This window comes from Sciurus vulgaris (genome assembly GCF_902686455.1).
Source record: "Sciurus vulgaris genome assembly, chromosome: 1".
NCBI lineage: Eukaryota > Metazoa > Chordata > Mammalia > Rodentia > Sciuridae > Sciurus > Sciurus vulgaris.
Window position 1 is genome coordinate 115629036 of NC_136461.1, and position 23912 is coordinate 115652947.

The 23912-nt window shown below is 45.8% G+C and overlaps 1 protein-coding gene across 2 annotated transcripts in view; it reads left to right on the forward strand.

The window, feature by feature from the left end:
- IL6R (interleukin 6 receptor) overlaps positions 1 to 23912 on the forward strand; it is a 54397-nt gene that overhangs the window by 24924 nt on the left and 5561 nt on the right. For both annotated transcript variants that reach the window (XM_079117563.1, XM_079117562.1), the window contains 7 exons: positions 301 to 424; positions 4010 to 4191; positions 4790 to 4956; positions 5448 to 5589; positions 16148 to 16194; positions 17317 to 17386; positions 20937 to 21030. In XM_079117563.1, the coding sequence (XP_078973689.1) occupies positions 301 to 424; positions 4010 to 4191; positions 4790 to 4956; positions 5448 to 5589; positions 16148 to 16194; positions 17317 to 17386; positions 20937 to 21030 (826 nt within the window). The remainder of the gene's footprint in view (positions 1 to 300; positions 425 to 4009; positions 4192 to 4789; positions 4957 to 5447; positions 5590 to 16147; positions 16195 to 17316; positions 17387 to 20936; positions 21031 to 23912) is intronic.

Here is a 23912-nt window from a genome sequence, read left to right on the forward strand (position 1 = left end):
GGTTCTGACTTGGGAGGCCGAGGCAGGAGGATTGTAAGTTTGAGGCCAGCCTCAGCAACTGAGAGAGACCCTGTCTCAAAATAAGAAGGGCTGGAGATGTAGCACACTGGTAAAGCAATCCCTAGGACTGCCCAAACCCCGGGGGAAAATTTTTTTTTACCATCCATTAGAATGTGTGTGAATCTGTTCTAGCTGCAGAAATGTCCCAGTGTTCCCCTCAGCATGGAGGCTACGCTGCTTGAGGTCAGGTGTCTCAAAGGAAGCCCTGCTGCTCCTCAGACTGCTCTTCTTTCCTTTCAGTTCCTCCTGAGGAGCCTCAGCTTTCCTGCTTCCGAAGGAGCCTCCTCAGCAGCGTGGTTTGTGAGTGGAGTCCTCAGAGTGCCCCCTCCCCAACCACCAAGGCTGTACTGTTGGTGAAGAAGTTGTAAGTATCCTGGACTGGGCTGTGTGTTTATGTCTACTCCTTTCTCACCCAGGTCCCCGAACCATGGTGAGCTCGCATAGGAGAGTAGAATGGCTGATTCTAAAAAAAAAAGAAAAAAAAACAGTTTAACTTTTACTTTGAGACAGGCTCTCGCTAAGTTGCTGAGGCTGGCTTTGAACTTGTGATCTTCTTTCCTCAGCCTCCTGAGTCTCTGGGATTACAGGCACGCACCACTGTGCCCAGCTAAGGGATTGCAAAATTTTATCATTAAAAAGTAATTCCTGGGACTGGGGGTGTAGCTTGGTGGTATGAGTGCTTGTGTAGCATGTGTGAGGCCCTGGGTTCAACCCCTAGGATGAAGGAAGGAAGGAAGGAAGGGAGGGAGGGAGGGAGGGAGGAAGAAAAGAGAGAGAAAGGGAGAAAGAAGGGGAAGGAGGAAGGGAGGGAGGGGAAGAGGAAGGAAAGAAGGAGAAAGAAGAAGAAGAAAGTAATTCTTCCTTTGGGATATGGAGGAGGTTTAAACTGAGACGTCAACTCAACTTCTCATGCTGTGTTGAGCACTGTGTTCTAAAAATTAACTCAGTTCAGTGATCACAATGTCTACCGAAAGTAGGTGCTATTTTTCTCACTTACCAGGTAGAGAAGCTGGGCGCTGTGGGGCATGCCTGTAATCTCAGTGACTCTGGAGGCTGATACAGGAGAATGGCAAATTCAAGGCCAGTCTTGACAACTTAGTGAGAAACTGAGTCAAAATTAAAAAAATTAAAAGGGCTGGGGATATAGCTCAATGCTAGTAGAGTGCCTCTAGGTTTAATCTCCAGTACCAAAATAAAAATCAAAAACCAAATAAACAACAACAAGAAGACAGGTGGAGAAACTGAGATTCAGGGAGATTAATTTCAGGTCATTTAGCTAGAACATGGCTCTGCTGGGAATCCAATTCCAGGTGCCTGGTTTCAGAGGTTTGGGGTGTTGCTCTGAGATACAAATGGCCCTGGAAGGGGAAGGCCAGCCAGGTCATGATCAGTGTCTTGCCCCATGAGTACATCAGGCTTCTATTATGGATGCAAGTGATAGGAAGTCGTCATGGATGGAAGACTAGAATTGGGGGTAGTGGGGACAGAAGTCATGCCTGCCACTTCAAGATGGCATAAAGCGGGGAGACCTGGGGTGGGCCCAGTCAAAAATGTGGAGGAATTGGAAGATGCTGAACACAAATACACCATTCCAGTTTTACCTGGGTCTGTCCTCAAACCAATGTCTCCTTTGTCTAGAGTTTGAAATTGAGTTTAAGCTGCCAGTCATCAGAGTATAGTAGTCCCACTCTCTACCTCCCATGGTTTCAATTACCCTTGATCCACTGTGGCCTGAAAATATTAAGTAGAAAATTCTAGAACTCAATAATGCATATGTTTTAAATGAAGCCATTCTGAGTAACCTGATGAAATCATGTGCCATCCTGCCCGGAGTTGTGAATCATCCTTTTTAGTCCAGCACATCCTCACTGTATCCACTATCTAGCTCTTAATCACTTAGTAGAACCTCCTTTATCAGTGTTCATGTTCAACTCTCCCTCATTTTACTTAATAATGGCCCCAAAGCACAAGAGTAGAGATGCAAAGGAAGTACCAGGGCCTAAAACATGAAAGGACAGATTAACTCTGGTTCTATGTGGCAGTGCTGCCAGACCTGTAGGAAAAGCATGGTAGGTATGGGGTTTGCTACCATCTGAGGTTTCAGGCACTTACTTGGATTCTTGGAACATATCCCCTGCAGGCAGAGGACTACTCTATCCAAAATCAGAGCAGTGCCTTCAATAGGATGGTTTGGCTTCCCCTTGTCTCCAGAGATCGCTAGAAGGCCTGACAGTGATATTTATGTTCCCGACTCCATGCAGGACAGTGTGGTTTACCCACCTGCAAAAGATACAGCTGCCCCTAAGACTAGTAGTGCACACCCAATGATGGGAAGACCAGAAAGCCTCCCAGCCCAAATTTGGGTCTGGATATTGTTTGGGACTAAATAGAAAACATTTCTCCATAGATAGCATGTTCTACCCACTGACTGGCAGTTTCAGAAAACTTATTCACTTTTTTTTTTTTTTTTGTATCAAGAATTGAACCCAGAGGCACTTAACTACTGAGCCACATCCCTAGCCCTTTTTATGTTTTATTTTGAGACAGGGTCTTGCTAAGTTCCTCAGGGCCTCACTAAGTTTCTGAGGCTGACTTTGAACTCACGATTCTCCTGCCTTAGCCTCCGGAGATGCTGGGATTAGAGGGATGTGCCTGGTACTTATTCATATTTGATACTTCACCTAGAATTCTTAGTTGACAATAAAGTGGGAGAGAACCAGGTGTTTAGCTCAACATCCTCCTCCTGCCAGCAGTCTCAGGCATTTCAAGCATCGGCTTTGAAGAGTCTGGATGGCTGCTGAGAACCTTTGAAGTGAGGGAAGTGGGGATGGGAGTGGCTGCCAGAGCGACAGGGACCCTGGGACCCACTGAGGCCCCACCCAGACCCTGAGACTCTGGGGCCCCAGGAAAGAGATTCTGGTGTGTTCTGTTTTTTGTTTTGGGTGTGTCTGCTTTCATATCCTCACCCCACCACACATGCTCAGTCTCTCATTCCACCAGTGTCTGAGAAGTTCGCCTCTGCCCTGGCTGTGGGAGAGACATGAGTGGAACAGGGCTGGGCCCCTGCCCTCCAGCACCACAGCAGGGCAGCCTGGAAATCAGGCAGGTTCAGCCTTCTCAGGATAGGTGGGACAGAAGCCTGAGTGGTGTTGGGGGACCCAGGAAGGGTGGCTCTAGCTCACGCTGGGGCAGGCTTCCAGAAGCAGTTTGTCTCACATGCTAGACTCTTCCTGGGCCCAGGGTTCAAACCCAAGTCAGAGGTTGGTGATTGGTCACCCCAGCAGCAGGGCAAGTGCCTGCCATGGCCTAACATGCCCACATACATGGGAAGTGGGTGAGGTTCCAGGTTTCCTGTCAGGTGGGTTGGTGTCTGACTTGCCTCGAACGTCCTCAATCTCCAGAACGCTTTTCTGGACTCCCCTGCCAGAAACCCTGCCACCTTCCTGCAAACTGCTTCTTGCACTGTAATACACAAGCATCTCCACTGGGTGCTTAGTCATCTGAGTGCCCTGAAGCCAGGGTAGGGCCTCCCTGGATCTATTTCTGTATCCCCCAAAGAGCCAAGAGCACATTTCTTGGCACGATGCCAGCCCTCACTGCATCTCTGATGCCTCAGTGTCAGGCTGAGCCCTCTGCTCCAGCACCTCCCCTCTCTGTGTTAGGTGCCGAGCTTGATGTTTTTCACACATAGTTTTCAATTACTCCCTATCCAGTGGGCACTAGTAACATTCCCATTTTCAAATGAGAGCACAGAACCTCACAGTCTGGTTACATGACTTACTCAGAGTCACAAAAGCTAATAAGAGCTGATTATCAGGAACTGGGATTCAAACCCTGGGACTAGACTTCAGAGCCTGAACTTCTAATCCCTGGCACTGACCATCTTTCCCCTCTGGAAAAAAGTACAGAATCTGATAGTGTGGCCCTGCCCTTGTTTTGTGTCCAACAGCCAGAAAGTCCCAGCAGAAGACTTCCAGGTGCCATGCCAGTATTCTCAGGACTCCCAGAAGTTCTCCTGCCAGTTGGAAATCCCAGAGGGAGACAAGTCTTACCACATAGTGTCCCTATGCGTTGCCAACAGTGCTGGAAGCAAGTTCAGTAACAGGGAGGCCTTTGAGGGTTATGGAATCCGTAAGTAAGCTCTCCCCTCCCCAGCCCCACAATTATTTTCTTCTCTTTTGACATAATATTTCTTTTTCTTTTTGGTACTGGGGGTTGAACCCAGGGATGCTTGACCACTGAGCCACATCCCCAGACTTTTTTTTTTTTTTTTTTTTTTTTTTGATACAGGGTTTTGCTAAGTTGCTTATGGCCTCACTAAATTGCTAAGGCTGGCCTCAAACTTTTGATCTTCCTGCCTCAGCCTCCCAAGTCACTGGGATTGCAGTCACTTGCACCACCATGCCTGGTCCTTGACTTATATTTCTTATCTGTTCCTTGGAGAGGCAGGGAAGCAGTGGTTAAGAGGGTTGGCTAGCTGGAGCCCTTTTGGGCATTGACAGATGAGGGTCTTGTCAAGGTGTTGGGTGGGGCTGAGGGTGTAGCTTAGTGGTAGAGCATTTGCCTAGAGTGTACAAGGCTCTGAGTTTAATCCCTAGCATGGGGGAGGAGGGCACATAAATAAAAAGATATGCATGGGAGTGGTCTGGGTCTGGGGTGGGGTCCTGCTTTATGGGCCCCTGCTGTGCACCATGCTCACCTCATAGAAGCCTCGTTGTCTCTCCCACAGTGCAGCCTGACCCGCCCACCAACATCGTAGTTACTGCTGTGGCTGAAAACCCCCGATGGCTCAATGTCACTTGGGAAGACCCCCTTTCCTGGAACTCAGATTTCTACAGGCTACAGTTTGAACTCCGATACCGGGCTGAGCACGCAAAGACATTCACAATGTGGATGGTAAATTCTTCTATTATTTCTAAACAGAAAAGTGCTGTAGACACTTGAGGGTCATAAAAAGGATATAGAGGAAAAAATTGGATCTTCTAGGTTCTGTTTTGTAACTTCCTCCTGTATGACCTCGGATGAGTCTTCAAACCTTATGAACCTTGGCCGTCTCATTTATTAAATCAGAATAGTAATACTAGGCCTTGTCTTTACAGGCTGGTTTGCAAGAAGGGTATGAGGGGTGGCCAGGGCTTGGGCTCCGAGCACATCAAGGGCACTGATTCTCAGGATTCTGTACTGCACTGGGTGGGGACAGTGAGTTACAATTTCAGCCTGTGTCACCCTGAGGGCAATTCCATCTCTCTGTGAGTCTCCATGGTGGTGGGAGTCTCTCTGCCAGCTAGAGGGCAGGGTGACTAAGGGCTCCTTGTCCTTGCGACAATGCCCCGCCCCCCCGCCCTGTCCCAGGGCCCACTCAGAGTCACTGTGCCTCCCTTCCTCAGGTCAAGAATTCCCAGTACCACTGCATCATCCATGATGCCTGGCGTGGCCTGAGGCACACAGTGCAGCTTCGGGCCCAGGAGGAGTTTGGACTTGGCTCCTGGAGTGAGTGGAGCCCAGAGGTCACAGGCGTTCCTTGGACAGGTACCTTGTTGGGCATGGAGGGAGGATGGGGTGTTGCTGCTTTGTTAGTAGATCAGTAATGTAGTGCTATAGGACAAGTCACCCCAAAACTAGTGCTTAAAACAGCAACCATTTATTTGCTTCAGACAACGCTGGTCTTGCCTGATCCACAATGCAGTAGCCATCAGGTCTGGAAGGTCCAAGGTGACTCACTCACATGGCTGATGGTGGGAGCTGGTTGGTGACTGGGCCCTTAGGCTACCTCTGGCTCTGCCTCCGAGGGTAGCTGGGTGGAGAATCATTGGGCTGGGTGGGAGGAGCTGCAAAGAGTCAGATGCATATTTAGTCTATGCATATTTAGCATATTTAGCATTTAGTCTAATGCTTTTTATTTTTAAAAAGCTGATGGGGGATTATTGAAATTAACATGTTAGTGACAAAATAAAAAATACTATAAAAACATGAAGAGAATAACTATTACCAGTATTTTCATTTAGTGAAAACCAGTGGAAATATTTTAGTTTGTTTTTTTTCTAATACATTTATCTGTGTGTTTACATATATAAATATAATATTGCACCAGGTGCAGTGGTGCACACCTGTGATCCCAGTGACTTGGGGGGCTGAGGCAGGAGGAATGCAAGTTTGAGGCCAGCCTCGACAATTTAGCAAGGCTCTAAGCAACTTAGTGAGGTCCTGTCTCAAAATAAAAATAATGTAGAGTTTATAATTTATAAAATATATAATTTGGGGAGATTACTGGGGACTGAACCCAGGAGTGCTCTACCACTGAGCTACATCCCCAGCCTATATACATATATAAAATATTGTGATCATGCCCCATGTTATCAAAAAAAAAATTTTTTTTTTGGTACCAAGAATTGAACCTAGGGGCACTTAATGACTGAGCCACATTATTTTGAGTCAGGGTATCACTAAGTTGCTTAGTGCCTTGCTAAGTTGCTGAGGCTGGCTTTGAAATTGAAATCCTCCTACCTCAGCCTCCTGAGCTGCTGCTGCACCTGGCATATTATCAGAATTTTTTGAAAATGTATTATTTGCCAACTGCCCAACAGCATGATTAAGAAAAAATTTTTGTAAAATGCCCATGGGAGTTTTTTTTTGGTTTTGTACTGGGGATTGAACCCAGGGTCACTAGTCCACTTCCCAAGTCACTGGAATTATTAGCATGAACTACCACACCCAGTTTGGAGGTTTTTTAAAAAGAAAAATTTAAAAATATGTATCAAATTAATACAGAAGACTTGAGAAACTGAGGCAGGAGGTTCATGAGTTTGAGGCCAGCCTTAGCAACATCCTAAGCAACCTAGAATCTGTCTCAAAATAAAAAAATAATGGGTGGGGGTTGTGGCTCAGTGGCAGAGCGCTGCCTAGCATGTGTGAGGCATATGCTAGGTTCAATTCTCAGCACCACATGCTGGGTTCAATTCTCAGCACCACATAAAAATAAATAAATAAAATAAAGGTATTATGTTCATCTATGACTAAAAAAATAGTAAAAAAAAATTAAAAAAAAATTTTTAAAAAGGACTGGAGATGTAACTCAGTGGTAAAGTGCCCCTGGTTTCAATCCCCAGTACCAGAGACAACAGCAACCAAAAGCCCCAAAATGACTTACAATACCAAGCAGAGTCTTGTGCCCTGACCTTCCCATCCCCAGATCTGCTTTCTGGAGGAACCTGCTTGACTCTGTTTCTGCATCTTCTGCTGGTGACCTCCTTAACTGTAGTCTGCCTTTTCTTTCTTTTTCCCCTGCCTTATCTCTAAAGGACAAGCTTAGATGAATGACTTCTTTCCCCCTGATAAAACCACTTGAGGCATTATCTACCAATATCCTGCTATGAAAGATTAGAATTTAGCAGACCTAGAATGTGGGTATCTCCCTGACCACAACCAGAGAGTGGTCACCCTGGTCACCCAAGCCTCTCTTTGAGCTTCCAGAGATGAGGAGCTTACTCCCAGCATTCGTATTGTAGAACATATTACAGGCTCGCATTGAGGCTGAATGTTTTCTAACCCTGTAGCATAGTTGAATCAAATTAATCATTCATTTTTTGTGGGGGGAGGGGCAGGTTTGAACCCAGGGGTGCTTAACCACTGAGCTACATCCCAGCCTCTTTTCTATTTTTTATTTTGAGACTGGATCTCACTAAGTTGCTGAGGATGACCTTGAACTTGTGTTTCTCCTGCCTTAGTCTCCCCAGTTGCTGGGATCACAGGCGTACGCCACTGTGCTTAGCTAAATTAGTCATTCTTAATTACTTAGCAATTAAAAGAATAAGGCCAGCCAGGCACCATGACACATGCCTGTAATCCCAGCAACTCTGGAGACTGAGGCAGGAGGATCATAAATTCTAGGCCATCGTAGGCAATTTAGGGAGAACTCAGCATTCTATTGAGACCCTGTCTTAATATAAAAAGTATTGGGGATGTAGCTCAGTGGTAAAGAACCCTGGGTTCAAGATCCTATACAAAAAAAGAAAAAAGAAAAAAAAAAAGAAAAGAAAAAGGAGGCCAGGCACAGTGGTGCACACCTGTAATCCCAGTAATTCAGGAGGCTGCGGCAGGAGGATGTTGCAAGTTCAAGGTCAGTCTGGGCAACTATTGTGAAAACTTGCCTTAAAATAAAAAATAAAAAGGCTTGGGGATGTAGCTCAGTGGTAGAGCACCCAAGGAGTCAATCCCCACTACTGTTTTAAGAAAAGAAAAAGAAAAAAAAAGAAAAAACAGAAAAATTATCCTTCGATTTAAGAGTTTTTAAACTAGTGATAAAATGTGCATAACATAATATTTGTTATTTTACTATTTCAAGTGTACAGTTTTGTGGCATTAAGTACATTCACATTGTTGTACCAGCATCACCATCATCTACCTCCAGAGTTTTTATCTCGAAAAACTGAAACTCTGGGTAATTCCCCATTCTCCCATCCGTACCCTTAACCCCTGACAAACCCTGACATTCTGCTTTCTGTCTCTGAATTTGACTACTCCAGATCATTCTTCTTTGTTTTGAGACAGGGTACTTCAAATAAGTGGAGTCACGCAGGATTTGTCCTTTGGTGCCTGGCTTATTTCCCTTTGTATAACATGTCTTCAAGGTTCACTCACATAGCAGCATCTGTCAGAATCTCCTCCTTTTAAAGGGCTGAGTGGTATTCTATTATGTAGAAACACCATATTTTGTTTCTTCATTCATCTGTCAATGGATACTTGAGTTGCTTGTGTCTTTTGGCTTTGTGAATGATGCTGCTATGAACATGGGTATAGAGAGATCTATTTGCGTTCCTGCTTTCAGTTCTTTTGTGTATAAACCCAGAAGTGGAATCACTGTGTCACGTGGTAATTCTATTTTTAATTTTTTGAGGAACTACCACAGTTTTCCATCGTGGCTGCACCTTTTCATATTCACTGCAGAGTGCACAAACACACCTTGCGAACACTAGTTATTTTTTTTTCCTTCCTACCCTTCCTTCTCCCTTCCTTTCTCTCTCTCTCTCTCTCTCTCTTTTTGAGACAGTCTCAAACTCCTGGGCTTAAGTGATCTTCCTGCCTCAGCCTCTCAAGTAACTGGGATTACGGGAGTCCATTTGTTTTTATTTTATTTTTACTTTTGATACTGGGGATTGAATCCAGGGGTGCTTAACCACTGAGCCGCATTCCCAGCCCTTTTAATTTTTTTTATTTAGAGACAGGATCTCACCAAGTTGCTTAGAGCTTTGCTAAATTGCTCAGGCTGGCTTTGAACTTGTGATTCTCCTGAGCCCTTGGGATTATAAGTAGGTCACCACACCTGGCTCCATTTGATTTTTTAATAGTAGCCATTCTTATGGGTATGAAGTGCTGTCTCATTGTGGTTTTGATTCGCATTTCCCTAATAATAGTGATGTGGAACATCTTGTTTTTGTTTACTTTCTGTTATTGGAGACTGAACCCAGGGAAGCTTTACCTCTGAGCTATATCCCCAGTTGTTTTTATTTATTTTGAGACGGTGTCCCTAATTTGCTAAACATCTAAACTAAGTTGCTGAGGCTGGCCTTGAACTTGCCATCCTTTTACCTCAGCCTCCCAAGTCTCTGAGATTGCAGGCTCGAGCTATCACTCTGCATTTAGAAAGTCTTCTTTTGTGAGCCACTCTGGCCTCACTGAGTCTTGCTCTGTCCTCTGGGCTCACTCACCCCTGTCCTCTGGGGTCACTCCTAGTCCAGTCTGCTCTCTGAATTCTTCTCTGAGTTCAGAGGACTTCCCTCTGCTTGTGCTGCTATTCCCAGATTGCCACATGGGACGGTTTAGAGCTTCTTGCTTGGCTATTTATCTGCTCCTAAATCTGGTCTCATTGGTGGATATATCTCTTTAAATCGTTGACGTCCTCTCTCCTGTGGATGACAGTATAGCAGGGGCCATCTGGCAAGCTCTGGGTACAGTCTTGGACTTTCCAGTCTTGGGTCATATGCTGGAATGACCACGTGAGCTCAGACAGAGCACTTAGTTCCTTCTCCCTAAGCATCTGGACGGTTGGAGCTCCCTATCCTGTAGGTGGATAGTTTTGGGTGGGGGGAAGCATCTTTAAACCCCAGTGGTAAATATATCCAAGAGAGAAACCTGTTGCTCTCCTCTCCACTGAGAACAGAGCAAGAGGAACTTGGATAATTCTGAGACCAAAGGAATTTAGGATAGATACTGGGGCAAGTTTTGGAAAATGAGAAGGCGGATGGAACACTAGGTGAGGTGTGTTTTACTGTCAGTGGCATTGCTTGACTGTTTGGGTCATGTCAGTGCACTAGGGACTCTATCATTGGGCTTCCTGATCCCAAGGACCTTCAACATTCAAAGCCCAGACAGAGAGGATGCCCTGCCTCCCATCCTAGATGTGGGGTGGGGACCTCTGGGGAACACAGAAGTCATGGGAAGCACGTTGGACTTGGGAATCAGGTTGGATGATATTGGTAAAATTAATTCACCTCTTGAAGCCTCTGTCTGATCCACCTCTGGTGACGATGTGACCTTAGGAGAGGTTTTATGAGTCTGGCGAGAAAAACATTCTTTAAGTCAGGCACAGTGATGCACACCTGTAATTCAGCTACTTGAGAGGCTGAGGCAGGAGGATCATGAGTTTGAGGCCAGCCTTGTCAACTAAGTGAGATCCCATCTTAAAATAAAAAGAAATACTTTTTAGAAATGGGCAAGTCTATTGCAAATACAAGGGGATTAGCAACCACAGTGCAGTGTTGGTTCTTGGAATGAATGAAGAGAGAGGGGCCATGGGCATCCCAGAATCACTTTCCCTCTGGACCCTCTGAATGCGAATCTGGAGGGGTTAGTGGAATGCGTAGTTTGAGAAGACTTTTCTTGTGATTATAATACGTGTGGTAGTGGGAGGATGCCCCATTATAATACAGTGTACTAAGACTGGAGCAGACTGTTGTGTTAAGCTGGAGGGTCTGAATGGAGCAAGTAGAGGCCAGTCTTGGCCTTGATCTTGGGGAAGCTGAGGAGGCTAAGTGGAAGGTGGAGGAGGGGCGCAGGAGCCTGGACTTCGGCAGGTGCTGCCCTCTTGAGGATGAGACCTGGCAGCACACAGCAATCTGCAGGAAGGCATGTTTGTGGGGGATTAGTGAGCTGTGTATGTGTGTGTGCGCGCACACGCGCGCCCTGACTAGTAGAATGGATAGCATCACACTGTCTTAGAGTCCTTACTTCGTCCATCAAGGCCAGGACACTGCTGTCAGCCCCTGCAGCTGTGATTCTTAGACACTCTTTGTGCCCTTGATCATAGGGAGAAGAGATCCCTTATGGACAGGGCAGCTCCTTCCCAAGTTCGGGAGTTCACCCAGATAAATCTCCTGGCAGGAGTTCTCTCTGATGTTACAGAAGTCTTGGGGTAAAGTGCCTAGGAAAAGCCTATCAGGCAGAAAAGAGTTATTTTTTGCTATTTGAAAATCCCTTTAACTCCTTCTCCTATTCCCCAAGAATGGGAATCACACCCCTTTGAGAAAGTTTGAGAGGTTTGCCTTGTAAAACATATGGGTGCCCTGAGGTTGGGGCTGGGGACACTCCAGGCAGCTTGGTCCCCGGCCTGCACCCCTGGAGCTACCTGGGATCGTCTCCCGCCCTTTGGCCATTCCATTCATGGGGAGCTCATTTTGTTCCTCTCCTCAGCACCCACAAGTGGGATGTTCTGCCAATTAAAGAGGGCCTGTCTCCACATTTCTGAGAGATCTTGTCCTATTCATTGATGTGGCTCCCCCACAGTCCTCCTTTTGGGATCTTTCCCTCCCTCTGCCCCTTCCTCTCTTTCCTCTTCTTTCTTTCTTTCTTTCCTTCATTCTATTCTATTCTATTCTATTCTATTCTATTCTATTCTATTCTATTCTATTCTATTCTATTCTATTCTATTCTATTCTATTCTATTCTCTCTTTTTCTGGTACTGGGGATTGAACCCAGGGAGCTGTATAACTGCCCAGCCTTTTAAAAATTTTTAAAATTTTGAGACAGGGGCTTATTATATTGTTCAGTCTGGTCTGAAACTTGTGATCCTCCTGCCTCCGCCTCCCCAGTAGCTGCGATTATAGGCCTGTGTCACTGTGCCTGGCGTTGGTCCTGTTTTCTGCTATATTCTTGAACCTACCCATCCCACTCGGTGTGCTGGCCGCTCCCACCACACCACCTACTACCTGTACAGAGCATTGGTTTGCAGTGAGACAGACTTGGGTCTAGTTGATGACCCTGCTCCTAGGACTAGTTTGACTTTGGGGAAGTAACTAACCAAGCCTTAGTCTGCTTATTTGTCAAGTGGGAGTAATAATGCTTGCCTCAAAAAACCCCCCAAACCTGAACACCTCCCTGGCGGCTTTGACAATACAGAAAGCAGTTGGTGCAAAGTGTATAATGTCAGAATTTTTGTTTCTCAACTGCCTCCTGCTCATGCTGTCCTGCGAACTCTGGATTCCTGTCTTTACTTGGCCCGGACGTCTTCTCAGGTCCTCTCTCCTGCAACTGGGTACTTGGCTTGACCCAAACCAAACGCATCCCTGTCGCTCACAAACCTCCCTGCCCTTTTTGTCCAGGGAAGGACACTGCTACCCACCCAACCTCCAGTACTAGGAGCCTGACTCAGGGACACCACCTTCCCTTGGTTGTCACATCTCAGCAGAACCTTAACAGTTGACCCTCCTGACTGATCTCCTGCTTTTGGAGTTCACGCACTGTGCGTTCTCCATGCTGTTTCTCTAGGCGTCTTTCTAAATCACAAGACTGCACCTGTCACTTCCCAGACATTACCCGTGGCTCCCGTGGCTTTCTCCTGAGCTTGGTGTGGAGGGCCTTTTTGGGCAGGCCTGCTGATCATCCCAGTTAATCTCATTGGAATAAAGTCATTCATTCATTCACCTTATTCATTATTTACTCATTTTGTTTTGAATATAAAAGCACATCTATAATCTTGTAGAAAATTGGACATATTAATACAGGGTAAGCAACCACCACAATTAATGTTCTGTGTGGTCTTTTTTTCCTCTCTGCCTCCCTTTCTTCCTCTTTCTTTCTTTCTGGTACCTGGGATTGAACCCAAGGGTGCTCTACCACTGAGCTGCGGCCCTAGCCCTTGTTATTTTGAGATGGGTCTTGCTAAATCCAGCCACTGTGCCTGACTGGAAATGACTTTTATTTATAATGATACAAATTGCTGTCCCCCCCCCCCCCACACACACCTCACAGGGGACAAAATAGTCTGAATCAGACTATTTTCAGAGTTTCATTGTATCTGGTCACAGTGGCACACACCTGCAATCCCAGAGACTTGGGAGGCGGAGGCAGGAGGATTGCAAGTTCAAGATCAGCCTGGGATACTTAGTGAGACCTGTTCCAAAATAAAAAAATAAAAAGGGCTGGGATGTGGCTTACCCCTGGGTTCAATCCCCAGTGTTGAAAAAAAATCTTATATTCTATTTCACATTTTTATTATAAATATTTTATTCATTCTGGTAACATTGTGGGTTATTCCAGATAATACCAAAATAAAATTCCTACTTTATCTCCAGAAACCTGAACCACAGAAAGAGGTTAAGCATTCTCTGAACCACGTTATGTCTCAGGTCAGGACTGAGGGTGGAAACTGTATGTATGTATGTCTTGCTTTCTTCCTGAAACCTCTGTTTGCTTTGGAGGAGCTTTATAAAACCCTAGTGACTGAGTCTCATTGCCCAGGTTCGGAGACCATAGGTCTAGGGTGGGTCTATAAGGTTCGGGATAACACTAAACTAGGTCTGGGAAATCTCTATCCTGAACGGCTATCTGGGTTGGCTGTGTTTTCTGTTTAGTGCTGTCCCCATCTCCTGGTTTTAGTTTTCTTTCTAGTGCCCCCTACATGTTCTGTTCATCCTTTAGTCACTCCCTGCCAAGAATCTTAACTGTTTTCCACTAGTCTGGGCTGGGAGAAACCCAAAGAAATAAGAAACTGGATCCCTGCCATAGTTTGCAGTTCAATTCTGGACTAACCTGCTGTGTGGCCTTAGACAAGTTGCTTTCCCTCTCTGGACAATGAGGTGAGTGGATGAGTTCCTTCAGCTCCTCCAATGCAGCTGATATGTGATTTTTCCCCTTCTTAGAGATGGCATATTATGCTGGAAAGTCTCTCCTGAGTCGAAACAGGGTCTTCTTCTCCTCCACCCCTTGCTGGTCCTTTCTTATTCTACTCCCGGTTCAGGGAGGCGTATCCTCTTTGTGTGAACGATTTCTGTGGTATTTTTAACTTCCTGATGGATGAATGATGGGCTATCAGGAAAATATTTTGAAATCTAGAGCATTCCACCCAGGGCTCGTCATGGTTCAGTGCCTGGTCCCCTGGGCCCACATTTGCCCCTGGGCCTGGCCTCATGTCACAGTTCTGACTTTGATTCGTGGCCTCCTCCTGCTTCAGCGATTTCTGCAGAAACATGGTTCCCAGGGATGGGGTGGCCTCGTGAGTGTGACTTGTCCACATCCTGCCTCCTCATCCAGGCCAATGAGGATTTGCTAATCATGATGTATCTTTTTTATTGAAAAAAGGTCATGGAAAGAAATGATAATGTTAATAGTGTTTATGTCTGGTGATGTGTATCCTTCCATTTTGTCGGTATATGAATATAGATTATATTTAATGTAATATACAATGAATAATAACATAAATATGTTTCTTTAGAAACTTGATTGAAGCTGGGTGAGGTGGTGCATGCCTGTAATTCCAGTGACTGGGGAGGCTGAGGCAAGAGGATCTCAAGTTTGAGGCCAGCCTCAGCAACTTAGCAAGATCCTGTCTCAAAATGAAAAAGGGCTGGAGGGGCATATTAATGGTAACATGCCTCCGGTTCATTTCCTAATACCTCCAACAACAACAAAACAACTTTGGATCAAACTGTATGACTTTTTCTTATCTTGCATCTTTTTAATGCATTATGTATTCAACATTTTTTCTAAAATATATATTTTGAAGTTTTATTTATTTACTTATTTTATTTTTTATTTTTTGGTATGGGGGATTGAACCCAGGGGTGCTTAACCACTGAGCCACAACCCAGCCCTTTTTGTATTTTATTTAGAGACAGGGTCTCCTGAGTTGCTTAGGGCCTTGCTAAGTTGCTGAGGCTGGCTTTGAACTCAAGATCTTCCTGCCTCAGTCTCCTTATTTTTATTTTTATTAATTTGTGGTGCTAGGGAATCAAACACACAGGGCCTTGCACCACTAGGTAAGCCATCCACCACCTAACCACATCCCCGCCCTTATTTTATTATTTTCTACAGTATTGGATGTTGAACGCAGGGGTGCTCTACCATTGAACCACATCCCTAGCCCTTTTTATTTTTTATTTTGAGGCAGGGTCTCACTAAGTTGCAGAGGCTGACCTCAAACTTCTGATCCTTCCCAAATTATTGAAATTATAGGAGTTTGGCATGGCACCCAGCTCCTTATTTTATCCATCAATGAAATTGACATAGAATAGTTGGGTATATTGATGGGGTACAATATGATGTTTTGATACATGTATGCATTGTGTAAAGGCTATTACATTATGTGGCTGTATCATAATTTATATAGCTTGTCTCTTAGGGTTGGATATTTAGTTATTTCCAATATTATGCTCCTTTGTTTGTTTGTTTTGTTGTTGTTGGTGGTGGTGCTGGGATTGAACCCAGGTCCTTGTGCATGCTAGATAAGTGCTCTGCTGATGAATGGCATCCCAGGTCACTGCGATGTGTACTTATTGATTGATTGATTGATTGCTTGGTTGTACCAGGGATTGAACTCAGGGGTGCTTAACCACTGAGCCACATCCCCAGCCCTTTTTATATTTTTTATTTAGAGACAGGGTCTCACTGAGTTGCTTAGGGCCTTGATAAGTTGCTGAGGCTGGCTTTGAACTAAGGATCCTCCTGCCTCAGCTGCTGGGATTACAGGTGTGCACCACTTAGCCTCAACTGTTTTCCTCTCTAAAATAGCATTGTGATGCTTCTGGAGCCATTGGGTAGCACTCCAGGGCCCATGAATCACTAGTGACAGCCCTTCCTTTTCTCCTCTATCTGCAGAATCCAGGAGTACCCCAGCTGTGACCCCCGCATCCGACTCCACGGAGGTGAGCTTGTGTTCTTGTGCGAGTCAGGGCAGCAGCACCTGGTGGTTAGTATGGGTTGGCCACAGGTAGAATTTGGTTTAAAGCCCAGCTCTGCCTCTTACTAAAGTGTAATGTGGCGAATTTCTGCCCTTTCCAAGTCTCAGAGAAAGGGGAAAACAGCAATTCTATGTCCCAGGGCTGTAAAGGGCAGGGCAGCCTTGCCCAGCCCAGGAAACCACCTGTGTCTGGTGGCTGCTATTTTCTTTCTGAGCTTTTTGGATACCACTAACTGCTTAGCTTGAGATACAATTCAGATTATCTGAGTTCCTCCCCTGTGGACGCCTGGTATCATAATTTGCTGGAAAGAGGATTACCTCTGAAGCTGCTTAACCAATTCTTTGAGTAATCCAATTTCCCATTCAACTGTGTCTCTATCTCCTCCCGTGGTCTTAAATTCTCAATGCTAAGCTGGCAGGCTCAGCCAACCCTGGAGCTGGGCAGCACAGTCTTCTGAACCCTGGGCATGTGTGATGCAGGACTATCTGGGCACCTTTAGGACCAGCTGCAGGTGGAGTCCATACCTGTGGGACTCGAGCTCGCCCAATCCAGGTCCCAGGGGAGCTGACACGACTGAAGACTTGGCCCTGTCCTGCTAAACTCTGAGTCACACATTCCTCATCTCGTTTGATTCTCATATTAACTCTACAAGGGAGCAGAACTGAGACCCACATGGGTTAAGAAATCTGCCCACAGTCACAAAGCTGGTCCGTGGCGGCCAGGATTCCAGTCTCTGCTTTTCCCACTGGGCAGTGATACCTACCTCCTGGCACCAGACCTTAAGGACAATTGCTGCTTTGGGGTTATCTATTGAGCATGGTCTCCTCTGTGCAGAGGGCTGTGCCCTTCAACTTTTGTGGCAAGGCAGATGGAAAGGAATCGCTGCCTCAAGCAGGAGACACAAGTTATACAAATAATGGTAATAAAGTTGGAGGTGATGAAGTCAGATACTGGGAGGTTCATGAGATAGAGAAAGGGAAGCCTAGGGTGACCCAGGGAGGTCTTTGAGAAGGTGATGCCCAAACTGGGTCTAAATGATGGTGGAGTCCACAGAAGCCGGCCTATAACATGGCATGTCTCTTTTAGACACCGACCACTGATGAAGAGAAGGAGGATGGCCTCCAGAAGGTTTCTGCAAAAGCAACAAGCCTCCCAGGTCAGGACTGGACTTTTAAAAAATTTTTATTCTTTTTTTGTACTGGGGATTAAAACCTGGGGCACTTTACCACTGAGTTACATCTCCAGCCCTTTTTATTTTTTATTCTGAGATGAGATCTTGGTAACTTGCTGAGGCTGGCCTCAAACTTGCAATCCTCCTATCTCAACCTCCCGAGTTGCTGGGATTACAGGCATGTGCCATATCTCCCAGCAGGATTGGATATTTTTGTATTCCTCTTGTCTGATGGACACGAGACTTGTCTTTGCATAAAATCCTCTCTTATTTGGACAGTTGGCAGAGGATCAATGGCAGAAATATTTAATTATTTGGTTAAGTTCAAGTGTGATATTGCTAGCTAAAGCATAGTGAGGGGACCACGAGAAGAAGGGGATGAACTCAGTGAATTATTTCACAACTGGCCCACAATACAAATGAGTGTGCTACCAACAAAATTCCTGGAATCAGAAATGGAAACAGATGGAGGGAAATCTTTGTTTTAGAACCCTTGCCTTCAATGCTTCCAATTCCCTATACCTACAAACCTGGGAAAACTCAACGCTTTTGAATCAAGAAAGGTCGCAGGTCCTGTGTTTGTTTTCCTAGCTGTATGGGACTCCTGGAGCTCTGGCTCCAGAGTTCAGGGGTTGAGCAGCTCCTTGGATGACTCCTGGGCTTTCTGAGGAAGTCCTTGCCTGCTTGCCCTTTCCGGGTGTGGCTGCCAAGCTGCCTTCCAGTTGTGGAGGCCAGGCGCACCTGTGGAGGGACGACTGGATCCCCAGGCAGAGCTCTGCCCAGCGGGACTGCAGAGGCAGCCCAGCCCATCCCTGCTCGCAAGGCTTCCGTCCCATAGGCAGGCTCAGGTGAAGAGTAGGTAGTGACTGTGGCCGACCGCGGAGCTGGGGTGGCCCAAAGGGAGGTGCAGACTAGGCCAAGTGGAAACGAGAGACCTGAGAGGACACATCTGGCTGGAAACCGCAGGAAGCTCATACAGGAGCCATTTGCAGGGGACCTTTGACGGTACAGATAGGACAGCAGGATACTGGGCGCCTAAGGGCTTGTGGGGGAGGGATGCCTGAGTCGTCTCCATCCACACTCACTGAGGAGCTCATCTAATCCCATGTCCTCAAAGATGTCCTCAGTGAGTGTGGACATCCGTGTGCTGGTCACTTCCGAATTTATATCCCCATCCTAACTTTCCTCCCAAGACCCAGACTCATATATCTAGTGGCATATCCCTTGGAATCTACTGGAAATCTCAAACTTAACATGTTTGAAATGTGCTTGATGGTCCACTCCCATCTCAAATCTGTTCTTCTCCATCTCAGAAATTGGCACCGAATTCCCTGGGCTGCTCGTGTTTCCGGGATCAGGTGCCCTTCCTCTCCTAGCCCCACCCCCTCAGCCCTGTTGGTGGTACCTTGAGACATGTCTAGAAGTTGACCCCTTCTCACCACTTGCACCTCCAGCACCTAGACCAGCCGCTGCCTTCTCTCATCCTCCAGGGCTTCAGGAGCTTCTAGTCTAGTCCCCAACAGGCTCTTTTCCAACCAGCACCAAGACTGACTCTGAAAACATAAATCCACCCTCTCCCTGGTTCAACATCCTCTCTTTCAGGCTAAAAACCAAAGTCCTAACAAAATCTGTGAGGAGTCCTAACTGTCACCTAGTCCTCTGTCTTCAGACCTCACCTCCTCCATTTTCCTTCTCACTCTGCTCCCCCACATTGTCCTCTTGCACTTCCATACATGCTCTACCTCAGGGTCTTTGCACCTACTTCTTCCTCTGTCTGGATCCTCTTCCTTCAACTTCCACTTGACCAGCTTCTTCCTACCACCCTGGTTTCTGCTCAAAGGGCCCCTTCTCGGAGAGCCCTTTCCTGACCCCCATCTTAACAGAGCTCCCCTCTGCCACAGAGACTCTCTCCCCTTCCTGTGGTTTGCTTTGCTTTTTTCTTTTTCTTTCTTTCTTTCTTTTTGGTACCAGAAACTGAACCCAGAGGTACCACTGGGCCACATCCTCATCCCCAACCCTTTTTCATATTTTATTTAGAGACAGGTTCTCACTAAGTTGCTTAGGGCCTCACTAAGTTACTGAGGCTGGCTTTCAACTTGGGATCCTCCTGCCTCAGCCTCCAGAGCTGCTGGGATTACAGACATGTGCTACCGTGCCTGGCCTATGATTTGCTTTTTATTGTTGCCCTGGCCACTGCTCACATCACCTTACATGTGTACTTGTTTATCTGCCTCCCTTAATTATAATGTAATATCCAGGAGGGAGGAACTTTTCTGTCATGCTTTTCTGTGTCTCTGAGGCTTAGAACAAAGACTGGCACATGACAGATACTCCATAAATGTTTATTGAATGAAGGAAGGAAGATAATAAAAGATGATGAAATATTAATAAATGAGCAAGCAGACATCCTGCTTTTCCTATCAAGATGTGGGATGCACCCAGAGAGCCCTATCTTTGAGGTCAGTGAACACTCACCACTCTGGATGCTTGGCAACACCTGCCTCTTGGGGTGTCTGAAGAGATGCCTGACAGGTGGCATCTACAATAGCAGTGGACACCATTGGGTTAGAAGAGCCTAATCCTGGGTCCACACAGCTGGGACTTCCACATTCCCAGCAGGAGAGGGTGATGGTTTTGCTTTCACATGCCCCCTGGCCAGTTTGGGGTCTTTGGCAATTGTAGGAAGGGTCTTTCTGTAGTTCGACATGGCTACTTATGAAGCTGGATTATTCTTTCCTTCATTCAGTGAAATGTTTTGGAGAGGCTGCTTTGTACCTAGAGAGCCTGCTCAGTCTGGGAGCAGCTGAGGGCATTACTCAGGGAACTAGCTCTCCTCTAGTCAGAGAGCTCAGACCAGAGGAACTGGAGGAATACCCAGGAGGGACATTCACTCAGCTTGGAGTGGGGGGTCCCTTCTCAAAGGAAGTGACCTCATCTTGTTTGAGACCTAGTGGTCAGGTAGGGCCTGGATGGCAAAGGACTGCAGCAAAGGTGGGCAGAGCATTATGGGAGAGAAGGGAGATGAATCCCATGGCCTTTTGAACTGAGTGAAGGCTGGGGCTCCAGCGCCGGGTGGGGGCCAGGCAGGGAGGAAATGCCAGTGGAGGAAACGACTTGACTGAAAGGCTCTGAGCCTCCCTGCTGTGGTTCTCCCTGGAGCTGACACCAAGGACTCACCAGATCTCCTGTTTCTTGAACACCTCCTCTGTGTCTTGCAGGTCAGGCAGAATGCCGCCAGAAGAGCCACTCTGAAAGCGAGTGGGAGTCTGTGGCTGGCCACGGGAGCTCAGAAACTGAGCTCCAGATCCATCTCTTGCCAAGCGGTGGAATCCTGGGGTCTGTCAGGCTATGCTGGGGTGGCTTTTTAGAGTTGGCTTTGACCAGAAAATGGGCAGGCTTGACCACTGGCCCGTTGGTTCCAGAGCCATTTTCTCTTCCAGGGTGGGTTCCTCTGAGGCTCTTGACAGCACCAACTGAGTGGTTTTCTTTTTTCCTCCTCTTTCTCTTCCTTCTCTGCTTTTTTCTTCTTTTCCAGGGCAAGATTCTTTGCCGGTCTCGCTGCCCACATTCCTGGTAGCTGGAGGAAGCCTGGCCTTTGGATCGCTCCTCTGTGTTGGCATTGTCCTGAGGTGAGACAGGTTCTGGGGGATGTCTCTGTGACGTTCTCGTATTTCTCATCTAGTTTTTCTTTGCCCATCTGGTCATCAAAAATTTATGAGGGGCTGGGGATGTGGCTGAGGGTGTGAACCCGGTCCTTGCCTGGCAAGCACGGGGTCCTGAGTTCTTATTCTCAGTACCATACACACTCGCACACACAGATCCTTTCAATGAGAAGAGTTTTTGGATCTTTGGAGACTTCTGGTTGGTCAGGTGTGGTGGTGCACACCTGTAATCTCAGTGACTCAGGATACTGAGGCAGGAGGATTGCAAATTTGAGGCTAACCTTGGCAACTTAGAAAGACCCTGTCTCAGAAATATATATATTATATATGTGTATATTACATATATAATATATATGTATATGTGTGTATATATATATGTATTTGTATATATACATTATTCATTTTTGGTACCAAGGATTGAACCCAAGGGCACTTAACCACTGACCCACATCCTCAGCCCTTTTTATTCTTTATTTTGAGGCAGGGTCTCACTAAGTCGCTTAGGCCTTGCTTAGTTGCTGTGGCTGACTTTGAACTTTCAATCCTCCTGCCTCAGCCTCCTGAGCCACTGGGATCAAAATAATTTAAAAATAATTAAAAAGGGATTGAGGATAGCTCAGAAGTAAAGTGCCCTTGGTTTGATTCCCATTTACACACACACACACACACACACACACTTATTTTGTTTTTCAGTATTGAGGATCAAATAGAGGGGCACTCTACCACTAGGTACATCCATAGTCCTTTTTATTTTTATTTGGAGACAAGGTCTCACAAAGTGACTGAGGCTGGCCTCAAATTTTTGATTCTCTTGCCTCAGCCTCCTAAGTAGGTAGGATTACAAGTGTGCACTACTGTGCCCAGCTTCCTTTCCTTTCTTTCCTTGCTGGAGATTGAACCCAGGGCCTGTGCATGCTAGGCAAGTGCTCTACCACTGAGCTACACCCCAGACCTCTAGTCAAATTCTTTAATTTATTAATGACAAAACAGCTCCCAAGAATAAAATAATTTATCCAAGGACAAGTAAGAGCCAGGATTGGAACACATGCCCATGAATCCTTCCCCATGGTACTAGCCTGTTATTGGCTATGAGGGGCCCAGCCGTCCTATCAGTCCGCCACAGGCACTTAAGCAGTGTCATTTTGGTATTATATTAACCACTAACAGAGAAGAATTAGTTTGGGACTAGACCTAGTTTGCTCACCTGCTTGGATAGTAGCTAGTTGCTAAACAACCAAAGTCCCTGCAGACACAGATAGGGCAAGTGCCCTGGGGTGAGAACATACAGCCATTTATAGCCTAGCCTGGTGAGTCTCCATTTTCTTCTATTCAAGGCAAGTTTATTTGGAAAGAGGCCAGTTATTTAAAATGATTAAAAGCTCCTCTCCTTCTAAAATCCCTGCTGTCAAGAAATGGCTATGAACTTAGGAATACTATGGGAATCTGGGAAAGCCAGAATGGCTGAACTACAGTGAACACTGGGTTGACCACATTTACACTAGGCAGAATCTGAGAGGTGGTCAACTTCATCCCTACAGCTTGTGACATCCTGGTTTTACTTTTAGCATATTTAATTTGTGTCTCAAGCATAGTAGCATAGTATTGTCCTGAATATTCCCCCCCCCCCCCCGCCATTTTTTGTGGTACTAGGGATTGAACCCAGGGGTGCTCTACCACTGAGTCTCATCCACAGCCATTTTTATTCTTTATTTTGAGACAGGGTCTCACTAAGTCTGACCCTGAAATTGTGGTCCTCCTCCCTCAGCCTTTTGAATAGCTGGGACTACAGACCTGTGTCTCCATGTCCAATGTCTATATTTCATTTTCCAAAAAGAGTGAGAGCCATTATGAGTGTTTTAAAAAATGTCTTTTAGCCGGGCATGGTGGTGCACATCTGTAATCCCAGCGGCTTGTGGCAGGAGGATTGTGAGTTCAAAGCCAGCCTCAGCAACTTATCAAGACCCTAAGCAACTTAGTGAGACCCTGTCACAAAATAAAATAGAAAAAAGGGCTGGGATGTGGCTCAGTGGCTAAGTGTCCCTGTGTTCAATCCCTGGTACCAAAAATACCAAAAAACAAAAAAATAAAAAACAAAGCTTCTTTTAGACACAGAACTTTTTCTTGAAACAAAACTTTATGAAGCCCAAATATGTAAAATATATGTGAAGTAGAGGTCAAGGTGCAAATGTGCAGTAACCTGGCTCTCTTTCTTCCTTCTGCCTGCTGTACTGGGTATAAGGCCCCCAGGCCCTGCTCACACTCATCGTGCCAGGTGTGGACATACCCTTAACCCTGACTGGCTGGTTTCAAAAGCCTCTTTGATATTAGTGCTATTAAAACTATTTCAAAAAGAAAACTCACCTTTTTCAGTTACCCCTTCAGTTGCTTAAATAGAAAAATAAAAACTGGGCAGAGATTGCTCCTATCTTGACTAAATAAAGACAATTGGGCGTGTATATGTATATATGATAACTATAGGTAATTTGCAAAATACTGACAAATAGAAAAGAAGAAAAAAATCATTTGTTTTCTAAAGATGGTTACTGCTAATTCTAAAATGTAAAAGTGATAGATGTTTAGCAAACATACAGAAAAGATAGGTTATAAACATACAGCTCCACAAATTCCCACAAAATCATCAGCCAGATCAAGAACACTTAATATTTAAACAAATTTCCTGAGTCTTTTTCCTCTGCATAGTCTCTTGTTTGTTTTTACATAGCTGTGATTATTCTGTAACTACAACTTTGAATCCTACCTTTTAATTTTTTTGTACTGAGGACTGAACTCAGGGGTGCTTAACCTCTGAGCCACATCCTCAGCCTTTTTTTAAATCTTTCATTTAGAGA